At 38.3% G+C, this 14614-nt stretch overlaps 1 protein-coding gene across 2 annotated transcripts in view; it reads left to right on the top strand.

Moving 5' to 3' along the window:
* Window positions 1-14614, top strand: part of PLOD2 (procollagen-lysine,2-oxoglutarate 5-dioxygenase 2) — a 110476-nt gene that overhangs the window by 24705 nt on the left and 71157 nt on the right. For both annotated transcript variants that reach the window (XM_069104705.1, XM_069104704.1), the window contains exon 2: window positions 11884-11975. In XM_069104705.1, coding sequence (XP_068960806.1) covers window positions 11884-11975 — 92 coding nt within the window. The remainder of the gene's footprint in view (window positions 1-11883; window positions 11976-14614) is intronic.

Here is a 14614-nt window from a genome sequence, read left to right as displayed (position 1 = left end):
AAAATGAGGGAATTAGGACCCAATAGAAGTTCATCTGAAACAAAAAGATCTCAGGGTTTCAGTGGACTGATGGCTCAAAATAAGTCAACGATGTGAATGGTCAGTAAAGTGGATGCAAATTTTGCCTGAATGTCTTTCAGGACTGAGAAGAGAATCCACTCTTTTCTGCCCTGTCAGACCATTGTATTCACTTGTTGTTACCACCTTTTAGGCAGGTATAAAAATAATGGAGATGTTTATCCTTAGAAGATAAAGATGGTGGGAGTGATGTGACAGGTACTTTCAAGCATTAGATATTATGTCATGTAGAAGATGGATTAGGTTTGCTTTTCTTGGTCCCAGAAGGCTGAAACTTGGAGTAAAGGATAGAAGTTTAAATGAGGGAACATAAATAAGGTAACAACAAACTCCCATCCTACCACCAATCATAAACTAACAGTTACACTCTTTCTAATAATTAAAGCTGTTAAAAATCAAATGAGTCCCTTAGGTAGTGGAGGGTGAATACTCTTAAAGGATGTTTTCAGATAAAAACTGGATGTCTACTTGTTTTGTATATTATGGAGAATAGTCTCAGGAAGGTAAGATTCCTTATAATTCTGAGATTCTGTGTTATACATTTCTTTCTCAGCTTTAAAACTTAATGAATGATTGGCCTTGGTCAATCCTTCAACTTTTTGTGGCTCAATTTTCTGATTTGTAAAATGAGAGGATTGGACTAGATAACCTCTAAGAAACTTTCCAAGTCTAAACTGTATTAACATCATACTTTCTTAGATTTCTTAAAGAGGATTTCTTTTGGAGTTACACAGGGTAGGTATGTAGTATGGTGTGGTGGTGATTATAAACTTGAAAAATAAAGTAGGAACACTCCAGGATACTGAGGAAACTAGGCAGAAGGGAAGTAGAGGAACATGGTTCCTGTAACAGTCAGTAGTCTGGAAGAAGTCAGTAAAGTAGGAGACTAAGAAAGCCAAACTGAAGGGCCGTGTAGGACTGTGGTCCAGATAATAGTCAGGAGGCTAGAAGTCAGTCAAGTCAAGATAAACAAAATCAATCATGGTGAGCCAAAGCAAGACTCAGCCACCATGATTTCTGGGTGTTAAGCCAATAATGATCTGGGAAACAGGCATACTTAGATTCCAATAACCTGGGAAAAACTTTTGGACAACTTGACTTAAGTGCCAGGTCACCTCTTTTTGACCTGTTGGGGATTGTATAAATAATGCTCTACTCCTTTGGAGATCTTGAAGCACTCATTCTTTGCCATGTCCAGGTTCTGATGCCAAGCTGCTTCTTTTAAAGCAATCTCAGCCAGACATTTGTCTTCACGGTGCAGGTTCCTTTGCAGAAGCCCTTTTCTTTAAATGAGAGGATTGGAAATAATATCATCTGAGTTTTCAAATCACAGATGCCTTTTGGGTGTGAGAGTAAGCAATATTCTTTGTGCCTACTTGGATGAGAGCCATGGAACTGTAGTCATTGGGTCAGAGTAATCTCAGCAAACTCTCAATTACATCTTGAATACAGATTTCTGGCATACACTATATATTCCCTGACACAGCATCTGGACAGCAGCTGACTTACTATGGCCCACTCAGAGAACTGTGTGTTATCACTATTTCCTTTTTCTCTCTAAAAGTTTCTGTCTCTGATCACTTGGAATCCATCATGTTACATTCCTCTTCCTGTAATAGAGAAAGGTCTTCCCTTTGTTATCAAAATGGAATGCTTGATTATGGAGCCCTATGAGAATAGGGTTGAATGGACCTTACAGGTCATGTAACCTCTCATCCAGTGCAGAAACAAGCTTTTATATGATTCCTAATCACTTTTCATCTAGCTTGTACTTGACCAATTCTACCATCTCACAAAACAAACCATTACATTTTTTTCTTGGAAGGTTTTTCTCTTCTAATAATGAAGAGTTCTAATTCTTCCTTCTATAATCTCTATTAGACCTAGCTGTGCTTTAGAGACTGTTAGCAAGTAAATTCACCTTTATAGATCCTATTTCCTCATCTGCGAAAGGGGAGTAACCCAAGTAGTATCTACTTTATGGGGTTATTGTGAGAATCCAATACAATAATTTGTGCTAGGCATTTTGCAAACCTTAAAGTGCCCCATAAATGCCAGCTATCATTTTGGGTGTTGTTGTTGCTTTGTTACTATTATTCTCAGAAAGAGCTCACTTAATACAAATTTAATTTTTCACCAATATGATAGCTCTTCAAATATGAAGACTGCTATAATGTGCCCCACTACTTCCTATCTTGTCCTGCCTAAACAGTTATTTTCAATGATAGTTTATTGAATGATAGAATTTCCTTACCAATCTAGTCATTCTCCTTTGGATAGATTCATCCTTGAATTGTAACATCCATAAGTTAATACAGTATTATATATGTGGTCTGGTCAGTGTAATGGGAATGCAAATTTGGAAGATCTTCCCTGCCCCTAGCCTAAAGTGCACCTGAAGCCTGGGGTGGGAGGCTTGTTTTTCAGTAGATACTTCTTGATTGGCCAGTGAGTCAATAAGGTTGTTACATTCTCTGAGCCAGGAGAAGGCTATATAAGCCCTGATGTGTAGCTTCGTTTTGGGGGCTCACTTTGAGAAGTGTTCTGTGATTTGATCTGTATTCTGGGAAGCCATTGTCCAGGGCCCCCCCGGCTTTGAAAAACCCAGATGTGGAAACCCAGATGTTGACTGGGTATGGATGTAATGGTTGGACAGTTTGGAAATCTGTCTACTTGATCTGTTTCTGTCTTGATAATTCTGCCTGTATACTTTGAAGTTCGGGGTGCTGACCTTTTTCCCCTGAACAAGGTAAACGATATATGTCTGACTGATTAAAGTAACCCATTTTGAGTTGCTTTCCTTTAACAAAGCAGATCCAAGAACCTGTATTGACAGACACCCTGGAGACACTGGGGTGCTTGCTGCTACAGTCAGTTAGGAATACAGTAGTCCTTTCATGTCCCTTAGTCCAGACACAAATGAATTATATCTTTTGGACAGCTGCTTTGCACCTTTGAATGATGCTGGACTTAAATTCAACTTAAATCCATAGTTTTTTCTATATATAACCTATTATTGTCTTGTAGTCCCTATTCTGTTCACATACTGTTGACTTTTTGATACTGTTTAAAAACTACATTTATTGGGGCGGCCAGGTAGCACAGCGAGTAAGAGCACTGGCTCCAGTACGACACCCAGAAATAACTGGCCGTGTAACCTTGAGCAAGTTACTTAACCCCGATTGCTTTAAAAAAAAAAAAACAACTACATTTATTGACACTAAAGTTCATCTTGTTAGCTTTTGTCCTTTGTATTTTTGGAGAGAAGATTAGAAAATTGAGTGCTTCCAGACCAGGGCTATCAGCCAATGTTCTTCCCCTTTTTATCTACTGAGTGGTAGTAGCTTTCTGAAGGTTGCCCATTAAGCAACACTGATCACACCCTTGCCTTGTTTCTTCCTTCCAGGAACCTACTGCTCATAGTTTTTCATGGCTGTGCTTGGTCTAGAATTCAAAGGTTTCAAGATTCCATGCTAACATGGGTGAAGGTTTTCTGGAAACACAAGAAGAGATTGGGGGCATTTTTGTATTTTGAATCTTTAGTGTAGTTTCTCTTTCTTTCTTTTCAGTGAACTTTCCCGTGAATCTTTTGCTACCTCCCTTTCATCTCTTTGCTAGCCTCTATCCTTGTCTCAGTTTCAGTCTAGATTGCTTTTGAGTAATTAATGTCTTGAATTTCCCTTAGTCATTTCACAACATAAAATTTATTATTTTGCCACCCAGATTATATGGCACTAGTTCATTTGTTTCAGTGTTTGAGAGACTCATTAATTAGGAAAGCAGCAAGATGAATGAACAAATATTTAAAAGGTCTGGGTTTTAATCTTGGTTCTGTTGTTCCCTCTCTGGCCTTCAGATTTCTTTAAAATGTGGGGATTGAAGTAGATGATCTCTAAGGTTACTAATAGCTTTAAAATTCCATTTATTTTTCTAAAGTTTGACTGGGGAGCTTGCAGGGAAGAAACTCCTTTTACCAGTACGGATTGGAGTTGTATATATACCATTGAAATCACAGGTCTGTTCCTCCAGCTTCCATCCCCTTCCCCCCCCCCCCCCCCCAAAAAATATCAGTCTGCCAGAGGATGTATATATTGCTTTGCTTTTCCATAGCACCACATACATTTTCTTTTAAGTCTGTCATATGAGTCCTCAATTTATTAACTTTACTCTCTCATTAGATTTGTCAGTGTGTTCCCATAGCTTCTCTTTTGCTAGAATCCCAAGTGAATCTGCTGCCTGGTCCTAGCCACAGACTTTCTCAGAATTTCAGAGTTGGAAGGGATAGCAAGTCCATATACTCTAATATGGACTTGAAAAAACATACTTTCTATAAAATACATAGTGGTTTTCCAGGTTTTGCTTGAAGCCCTGGTGTCTGTCTGTCTGTCTGTCCCTCTCTCTGTGCACACACACATTATTTTAAGGGGGTGAGGAGAACCTTTCTTTTTTCACTTGCTATTTTAAATTATAAAAAGCAAGTTTCACTTTTTTTTAAGGACTACTGTCTATTTCAGTGTGGCAGAACCAAGGGCAGCTATATTAGCAGGCATACTTAAATGAGCAGTTCTGATTGTTAGGAAGTTTTACTCCTCTCCCTCATATCTCTCTTCTTTCCTTTTTCATTTCATTGGTGGAGGGAACCCCTATAAGGTCCATTCTTTAACAATGCAAATTTAGATCTTTCCGCACTTATAGCCTTAGATTGTTGCCTGGGACCCTCAGAGATAAAAAAAGTGCCTTGCCAAGGGTGACAGAAAAAAGGTATGTGGCAAAGACAGGATTTGAACCCAGGTATTCTTGCCTTGGATACAATGATTCCACAGTGGGTTCTTATTGAAATTGGTTAGTTGATTTATGCAACTGTGGCAGCAAGCACCCCGGCGTCCTCAGGGTTTGCTGCTACCACAGGTTCTTGGATCTGCTTTGTTAAAGGAAAGCAACTCAAAATGGGTTAACAAGCTTACTTTAATCAGTCAGACATATATCATTTACCTTGTTCAGGGGAAAAAGGTCAGCACCCCGAATTATCAAGACAGAAACAGATCAAGTAGACAGATTTCCAAACTGTCCAACCATTACATCCATACCCAGTCAACATCTGGGTTTCCACATCTAGGTTTTTCAAAGCCGGGGGACTCTCAACAACGGCTTCCCAGAATTCAGATCAAATCACAGAACACTTCTCAAAGTGAGTCCCAAAACAAGGCTACACATCAGGGCTTATATAGCCTTCTCCTGGCTCAGAGAATGTAACAACCTTATTGACCCACTGGCCAATCAAAAAGTATCTACTGAAAAACAAGCCTCCCTCCCCAGGCTTCTGGTGCACTTTAGCCTAGGGGCAGGGAAGATCTTCCAAATTTGCATTCCCATTACAGCAACCCATCACCAAACCATCTAAGACAAAGTTGCTTCATAGGAGACATAGAATCATAGTCATTCTAGAACTACAGTCTGCTGGGATTTCTGGACTTATTCTCCCATTGTCTTTAATAGGAAATTAATAGAATATGTTGTTATTGTTTGGGGTTTTCTTGGCAAAGATATTGGGGTGGTTTGCTATTTCCTTCTCCAACTCATTTTTTAGATGAGAAACTGAGGCAAACAGGGTTAAGTGATTTGCCCAGGGTCACCCAGCTACTAAGTATCTGAGGTCAGATTTGAACACAGGAAGATGAGTCTTCCTAACTTCCATCTCAGTGCTCTGTCCACAGTACCGGAAATACAAAAAACATATGAAGCACATACAGATAGAGACTGTTCTGGATTTTCTGCCTGGGCATGTCTGCTTCTTCTCAGCAATTTATAGGCTGAGGGATTTGTTTAGAATACTGGGGCTGGGGGTGGGGGTGGGCTAAGGGTCTTGTCCCAGGTCTCACATTAAGTATGTGTCAGAGGTGAGACTGGAACCCAAGTGGTGCCAGCTGTCTATTTCATCATGCTTCCTTCTCACCTTTTTTATACCAAACCTAAATTTACCTCTCTATACTTCCCCTGCTTATCCCTAATTGAATAAATGAATGAATGAACAGCATTTGTTAAGAGATTATTATAGTTGAAGGAATGTGCAAAGCACATACACATCTTATATTCTAATGGGGAAACCATAAGAGAGAGTGGGAGTCAAAGGAGGCAGTTGTTTCCTGGGAAGTCGTAAAGCTAATGAGTAGGATACCAGGATGGTCCATTGATAGGATCCTTTCTGATCACTTAGAAAGATCAGAGCAGGAGAAGGGCTGGAGAGTCATCAGCCAGGTGATAAATGTAGAGTGTGAAGTGAAGATACATCATCTCACAGAGAGCATAGGGTTCTATGGCTTAGCTCCTCTCAGGCATAGTTTTTGGTGGCCCTTTTCCTGTGCTCTGGGGCTAAGCCAAAAAAATGTAAACCTTCTTCCCCATGAGAGCCCTTCAAATGCTTGCTAACAATTCTGTCACTCTGCCCTGACTCGTTTCTTTGTTTTTTATAGCTGACTCAAGATGTATGGGAAGTGGGACAGTCCAGTAAAAGGGGAAGACAGAGAATGTTGATTTCAGCCCTTACCTGCATCATTAAACTAGAATCTCCTTGAGGGCAGAAGCCATGTTTAATTCAACATCTCTCAGTATAGTGTTTTGTACATTCTGTGTGCTCGACACATGTTTGTTTAATTTGTAATGCGGTAATATTCTGTGGATCGCTGGTTGAAGAACAAATCTAGAAATCCCGATGGTCCAGAATGGCTGTGCACCTGTTTCCTGTGAAGCAGCTTTGCTCTAGATGGCTTGGTGATGGGTTGGACCAATCAATAATCAAACATTTATTAAGCACTTACTTTATGTCAGGCACTATGCTAACCACCAAGGATACCAAAAAAAAAAAAAAAACTAAACCAAAAGCAAAACAAAAGTTAGTTCCTCTCCTCAAGGAACTTAAAATCTAATAAGGGAGAGAACATGCAAGCAAATATATACAAAGCAAACTATATGTAGGAAAAATAGGACTTAATAGAGGGAAAGCACTAGAATTAAGAATCCAAATCAAGAGGGGTTGGGAAAGACTTCCTGAAAAGATGGGATTTTAGTTGGGATTTAAGGAAGCTTGGGAAGTCAGTAGGTGGACTTGAGAAGGCAAAGAATTCCAAGCATGGAGAACAGCTAGACAAAAAAAATGCCTGGAGCCGTGAGATGGATTGTCTCGTTCATAGCAACGGGCAGGAGGCCAGAGTGACTGAATCGAAGAATACATGTTGGGGAGGAAGGTGTAAGAACATGGGAAAGGTAGGAGAGCACCAGGTTATGGAGGGCTTTGAATTCCAAACAGAGCATTTTGTTTTTTATCCAATAGGGAGTCACCATAATCTATTTAGACTTCAGCAATGGACATCCTTGTACTAAAGAGTCTAAGTTCAGGAGTCTGAACTGGCTTCCCTGACATACTCTGGGGATGGTAGTGTCTGAACAACTGGTCAAGCGGAAATTCAGTGTGCAGTAAAAGGGAGATGATAATCCTCCTTTACCCATTCCTGTTAAGACAACATTTGCAGTAGCATGTTCATTCCTAGAAACAACATTAAAGACTTGGGCTATGTGTGGTGCCGGGGGGAAGAGTGTGGACACTTTCACATAAAGAACAGTTGAATCAATTAGGGATATTTAGCCTAAAGAAGAAACAATTTAGTGGAGCCATAATAGTCTTCAAATATATGCTGAATTATACTTTGGGAGACAGATCAGACTGATTGAACTAGTCTTCATGGTCATGCAGATTTCTTATTTCACTCGCATTTCTCCAAATTGAAAAAACCCAGATAGATCTTTGTTTTAAAATTTTTATATTTTAGGTCTGCTATTCATTTCAATGTGGCAGAACTAAGGTAAGCTGTATTAGCAGGCAAATACTTTAAAGTATATGTAGTTTATTAAAATTCTTAATGGATTTCACATAGTTCATTCATGATACCACCTTGACTTTCGAAGATATAAAAGGGCTGGCAAAAATATCTCATTTAGGGGCGGCCAGGTAGCACAGCAAGTAAGAGCACCGGCTCCAGTGTTGAGAAGACCTGGAGATCGAATCCCGGGCTCGGACACTTAGCACCCACCCAGAAACACCTGGCCGTGTAACCTTGAGCAAGTTACTTAACCCCAATTGCTTAGGGGCGGCCAGGTGGCTCAGCGAGTAAGAGCACCGGCTCCAGTGTTGAGAAGACCTGGAGATCGAATCTCGGGCTCAGACACTCAGCACCACACCCAGAAATAACTGGCCGTGTAACCTTGAGCAAGTTACTTAACCCCGATTGCTTAAAAATAATATTAAAAAAAATATCTCATTTCTTTTTTATGACTTGATTTTGACAACAAAACTAGACTACTGGATCCTGTATACATACCAGCAGTGGTTTTACTTTTGAAAACCTTAAATTTTATTATATTTGTTATTCTACCAAAAGGGGGCAACGAGGTGGCAGAATGGATAGAGCACAGGCCCCTGGAGTCAGGAAAGATCTGAGTTCAAATTTGGACTCAGACACTTAAAAGCTGTATGATCCTAGGCAAACCACTGAAACCTGCTTCCCACAGTTTTCTTATCTATAAAATGAGCTGGAGAAGGAAATGGCAACTCACTACAGTATCTTTGCCACAACAAGGGTTAATTAAATGACTTGCCCAGAGTCCCACAGCAATTTGATGGGAGGAGAACATTCCTGTCATTTATATGGAGCTAAGCTTTTGCATTATTTGTTTTCTTTCTATATGACTCATTTTGGAAGATTAGAATAAGATTGTAGATTATATGAAATTATAGCTCCTGGAAATGATTTGTTTTCTTCACCTAATTGGAGTGAGGTAGGGATTATTTAAGGATGGGGGGGTCAGAGACTTGTTAGTTTAGACTCTTGCATTGGGGGACCAAAGGTTATGAACTAGATTTCCTAGTAAGTTAAATATTACATGTCAAAGAGTGTTTGTCCTTCAGATAACGTGCAACATTGGGAGGTTCATTTCATTTATGATAATGAAGCTGAATAGCTATATAAATGAAAGCAGATGGCATTGTATAGTGTAATAATAGCCTTCATAAAAATGCTTGTTTTTTCCTAAGAATCATGTCTATCAGTTTACAAAAAAAAGCAAGACCCCTAATTGCAATAGAATGCTAGACACTCTGTCAGAGAAACTTAGTTTTTTTTCCCCTGCTTTCTTCAGTCATTCGATTGGGTAACATTGTCTAGCCAACATTGCTGTCTCTCTTAGTTATGCTGAAATTTTTAATGTCAACCTTGTACTGAAAATGGTAGGTGTAAAAATGTGTCTACTCAATGCCTGTGGTTCCAGCTAATTCCCAAGATGTAGGAAATTTTCAATAAGAGATTCACCTAAGTCTGAAATATAATCTACATTTATAGGGTAGAAATTTTCAGTGCCAGACTTTCCAATCAAAACAATATGCTACTTTTACTAGAGAAAATACAGTTTTTTATCCTGAAATTTATTGTTAATTTATAAAGAAAATCAATTACTTATCATCAAATTCAGCAAAGTTGTCAATTGCATTATTTTAGAGTATTGTTCATATGAAAATATTACTCTACAATATTTCCTTTGAGCTTGACCATGACTATATGAAGAAAACAGAAATTTCTTTCTGAGTTCTTTTTTTAAATTTGCAGTTATCTGAAATGGTTCAGTGGAAAAATACTGATTTTCACTGAAAATTTGAGGAAAAATATTGTAATTATATTTTGGAGGGAAACAGTTTTTGTCACATTCTATTAGTATTATTTGAATGTCTGAGTCACTTTTATTTTCTTATGCTTTCAGTATACATGAGAAACCAAATAGAAAAATCTATTTTAAAGTGGATACAGTATTATTATTAAAATATGTATGTATATAAGGAAAGACAAGTGTACCTTAGTGGATAGACTCTTGGACCTGGAACCAAGAAGATACAGTTCAGCTCCTTCCTGTCACATTTACCATGGGTGTCTAAATTGGGGAATTTACTGTGTGTGTCAGACAGCTCCCTAGGACTCACCCTTCAAATCATTCATTGATATTCACTTTGGATATACCTTGATGAAATGATAAAGATGATTTTTATAGGAAAGTTCCCTATACTGACAAAATCACAGATCTTTTCTGTTTTAGGGTGTGTGTGTGTGTGTGTGTGTGTATGTGTGTGTGTGTTTATGTATGGGATAATTAGGAATTCTTGAACCTGGGGCAAATTCAGATAAGGGAAAGTGGAGGTAGTAACATTGGGTTGTTTTCCTGGGGCTAACAGGCCAAAGGACATGGTTTAGTTTCAGTTCTGTATGTGTATGTATGGATACATGTGGTTTGGGTCATTAAATGGATTTGTGATTTTAGGTATGGAAACCTATGGAAACCCCTTCTACCAATCTAGATCTTAACCTATTAATGACTTAGTACATAACTCCTAGGGTATTAATAACCTGGGGTTTTTGAAAGTTAGGTGACTTGAAGTCTTAACAAGCTGTAGTCTTTCCATACAAATTACATACATATATAAATACATACATACATACATTTGTAGAATATATGGACCTGGATATCTATATATGGATCAGTCTTCAATTCCTTTGAAACCAAACTGATATGGACATTATTTTTTTTTATGAGCAATCGGGGTTAAGTAGCTTGCTCAAGGTTACACAGCCAGTTATTTCTGGGTGTGGTGCTAAGTATCTGAGCCTGTATTCGATCCCAGGTCATCCCAACTCTAGGGCTGATATGGACATTCTTATCTTTAGTTTCATTCACTTATTTCTCAAACTATTTCTTAAGTGCCTACTGTATGCATGGCACTTTGCTAAAAACAATCAATTTCCTTAAGACTTTTACATTGTATGGGATGAATTTATAGCTAGGTAAGTAAATACAATGTAATTTGAGGAGGGTGAGAGCACCAAGTAGAGGAGTCATGAAAGTGTTCTTTTAATAGATATAAAGGGATCTTGGAAAGAAGCTTAGGATTCTAACAGAATGAGTTAAGAGGAAGGACATTTAGGGATCTGAGAGAACCAACCAAAAGCATGGAGGCAAGAGATATTACTAACTTCAAAAAATAGTAAGTATATAAAGTTGATTGGAAGAAGGAGGAATTTGAAAGAATGGAAGGATGTCAATAGGTAGCAATGACAGGTGATGGTGGAAGGGGCTTTCTTTATGGAATATGACAGTGTACAAAAAGACAGAGTTAAGAGGAGAGGACAACACAAAATTGGGAAACAAAGACTATTATGTGCCAGTTACATAATAGGGATATAGTTAATTTATAGTTTACCAATTACTTAAATATTTTCAGAGTATGTCTGTGTTAGCAGAGGGGATTTGCATTGAGCACACACTGGACTCCAAGACTTATTTGTTGGTTTACATTGTATGTCTCAGGCATATACAGGAAGTACCTGATCGCTTAGCTGCTGTCCAGTGTTGGTGATAGGTTCACCCCTTAGAGTGTCTCGTGTGTGGACTGCACTAAAACTCGGAAGACTTTTCACTTGAAGTTCGCTGATGTCATGAATTTTCCCCTTAATCTTATCTTCTTCTATTAAAATTAAAGCATGTATTTTGTCAAAGTAGCAAAATTAAATTAAACTGTTGTTTACAATTATAATTTTGTTCACGGTGCATTTTCCAATTTAACACTAACCTTTGTCCTAGTCCAGTTCATAACTCATGGCACTTTGATGACTCCATTGGGATCTATAATAATTTGTAATAAACAGTGAAATAAATACATTTAATCTAGCAGCTCAGTACCCTTTCTGATGATGTTTTCTTCTATATTTGCAGATAAATTATTAGTCATAACTGTAGCAACCAAAGAAACCGATGGATATCATCGATTTATGCAAACAGCCAAGTACTTCAATTATACTGTGAAGGTAATGTATTACCTTTAAATTTATGGGAAATGTTGGAAAACCATGCCTCTAAGATAAAAAAAAAATAACTGGGAACCAAAGAAAACAATCAAACATTAGTTGTTATTGGTTAATGTATTATCTTTAAAATAATCTCAAGGCACCTAGTAGAGAGTTTTATGCACAGTAACAGCTTAATAATTATTCACTGATTGTAACATTTTGGTTTAGAATGAAAAATTAGGGCTTTGCCATTTGGAGTTTTTATTTGCAATCATTTCTCATACCTACAGTGATTTCCAGTTTTTCTTTCTTCAAGAGTGCCTTTCCTGGATATTGCTGCACTCAGTTTGAATTTCTTTGACATTGACCTGCCCCAACATTGAGCACCTCCCCTCTCTGTTGCTTTCTTTTGTAATAGTGTCTTCCCCCATTGGATTGTAAGTTCCTTGTGGGCTGGGACTGTCTTTTTTTGTGTTTGTATCCCTAGCATTTAGGATAGTGTCTGACACATTTTTGTTAAGTAGTTTTGGTCATGTACGACTCTCCGTGACCATATTTAAGGTTTTCTTGGCAGAAATCTGGAGTGGTTTGTCATTTCCTTCTCCAGCTCATTTTACAGATGAGGAAATTGAGACAAACAGGGTTAAATAACTTGCTCAGGGTTACACAGCTAGTAAGTATCTGAGACCAGTTTTGTACTCAACTTTACCGAATACCAGGGCAAGCACTCTATCTATTCTGCCACCTAGCTGAGATGTTTATTGACTATTGACTATAGTTTAGAATTGAGAACACAATTGACAGCATAATTATGCCTTTTATATTATTGTATTTTAAGGTCTTATTATAATTTCATTTTGAATAGACTTTAAAAAACTATTTGTGGGGAGTCATGTATTTAAATATATTTATAGATAGACACATGTGTGTATGTGCATGCACATGCATACATGCATGTAATATGTGCACACAGCAATTAGGTACATGTGGACACATGTACATATGAATGCTTGCATACATGTGCACATATATGTATGCATGTATACACACCTGTATATGTGTGCATGTGTGTGTGTGATTGATAGGAACCGAATGGGTAATTTTATTGATATACGAAACTCCTGGATTAGGGCTACTCCACAAGTACAGATAGTCACTTTCTCTGCAGTTTAAAGTCTTAAAGATACATGAAGCTGGTGACTTTGCCCAGCCCTCCCTCACTTAAATCCAATTCACTTGCATACCACAGCATCACCTCCATGATGTCATGGTCCTCTTTGAGAATGAAGAAGGACAAATAACAACAAAGGAAGGACTCGAACCCAGGTCTTACTGCCTTTAAAGCAAGCTTTCTATGCTGTATTACCTCTCTACATGTCTATATTTATATTTATCGGGCAGCTAGGTGATACTGTGGATAGAGTTCTGGGTCTGGAGGCAGGAAGACCTGAGCTCAAATCCAGTCTCTGATACTTACTAGCAGTGTGACCCTACACAAGTAACTTAACCATTTTTGCCTGAGTTTCTTCATCTATAAAATGAGCTGGAGAAGGAAATGGTGAATAACCCTAACATCCCGGCCAAGAAAATCCTAAGTGGGGTTATGAAAAATTGAACACAACTGAAATGACTGAACAAAATATTTATACACATACACAGATTATAATGTTATGTACTTCCCACTTATAAACTGATAAGTTCTCTCTAGACTAAAGCAAGTATTAGTAAAAGTTTGGGGCCCTGACTTCATAGAAACAGACATCACTTTTACATTTTCTGCCCCAAATGTCTTCAGTACCTTTAAGGTAACGATGTCTCCAAAGCTAATGATTTAGACTTTCAGGATCCCCTTCATTCCCATACCTGTGGTTTCTCTTCCTAAACTGTTTCATTTTAACAATACAAACTTCCTAGTATAAAAATGTTCCTTAATTATACACCTGCCCTGCAATTGCGCTTTGTATCCTTTCTTTTTTAGAAAGTAATTTGTCAGCTTTGTGTGTTTCCCAATTCTGAATAAGTTTGGAGCCTCATTTTCCCCTGGGTTATACAGTATTTTAGCTGCACTGTGAGATAAGTAGACAGACATTTGTAGACCAGCCTGCTAACCATATTATAACTGGTTCTTTGGGGAGATGCTTTCTGCATTCCAGTTAATCAAATACAATTATCTGAATAATGAATGTCAGTGATATGAGCTGGGGAAACTATGGTGTAGTAAAAGGACATTATCCTAGGATTCAGAAAACCTACTTAGTCCATTAACTTAGAAGCAGAGATGAGATGCAAGGGGCCTTTAGAGGTCTTCTGAGTCAATGCCTTTATTTTTCTTGCTGTACAGTCATGTCCAACTCTTCATGACCCCATCTGGGCTTTTCTTGGCAAAGACATTGGAGTAGTTTGCCATTTTATAGACGAGGAACCAGAGGCAAGCAGTGTTAAGTGATTTGCCCAGGGTCATACAGCTGTCTGAACCTAGATTTGAACTTAGGTCTTCCTGACTGTAGACCCTAGTGCTCTATAGGCTGTCTTGCCAGAAGCCCAGAAAAGTCAAGGGACTTCCTCTAGCCCCTGGAGTTCGTAAATGAAAGATCTGGGAATAGAACTCTGTTCCTTTGACTCTGAATGCGGGACTTTTTCCATTATATTATGGTGTT

This window comes from Petaurus breviceps, unplaced genomic scaffold, assembly GCF_028583685.1.
Source record: "Petaurus breviceps papuanus isolate PSGF00001 unplaced genomic scaffold, PetGlider_PUasm1.0 688, whole genome shotgun sequence".
Classification (NCBI taxonomy): Eukaryota; Metazoa; Chordata; class Mammalia; order Diprotodontia; family Petauridae; genus Petaurus; species Petaurus breviceps.
The sequence above is the reverse complement of the archived record's forward strand: the minus strand, read 5'-3'. Positions and strand labels throughout refer to the sequence as shown.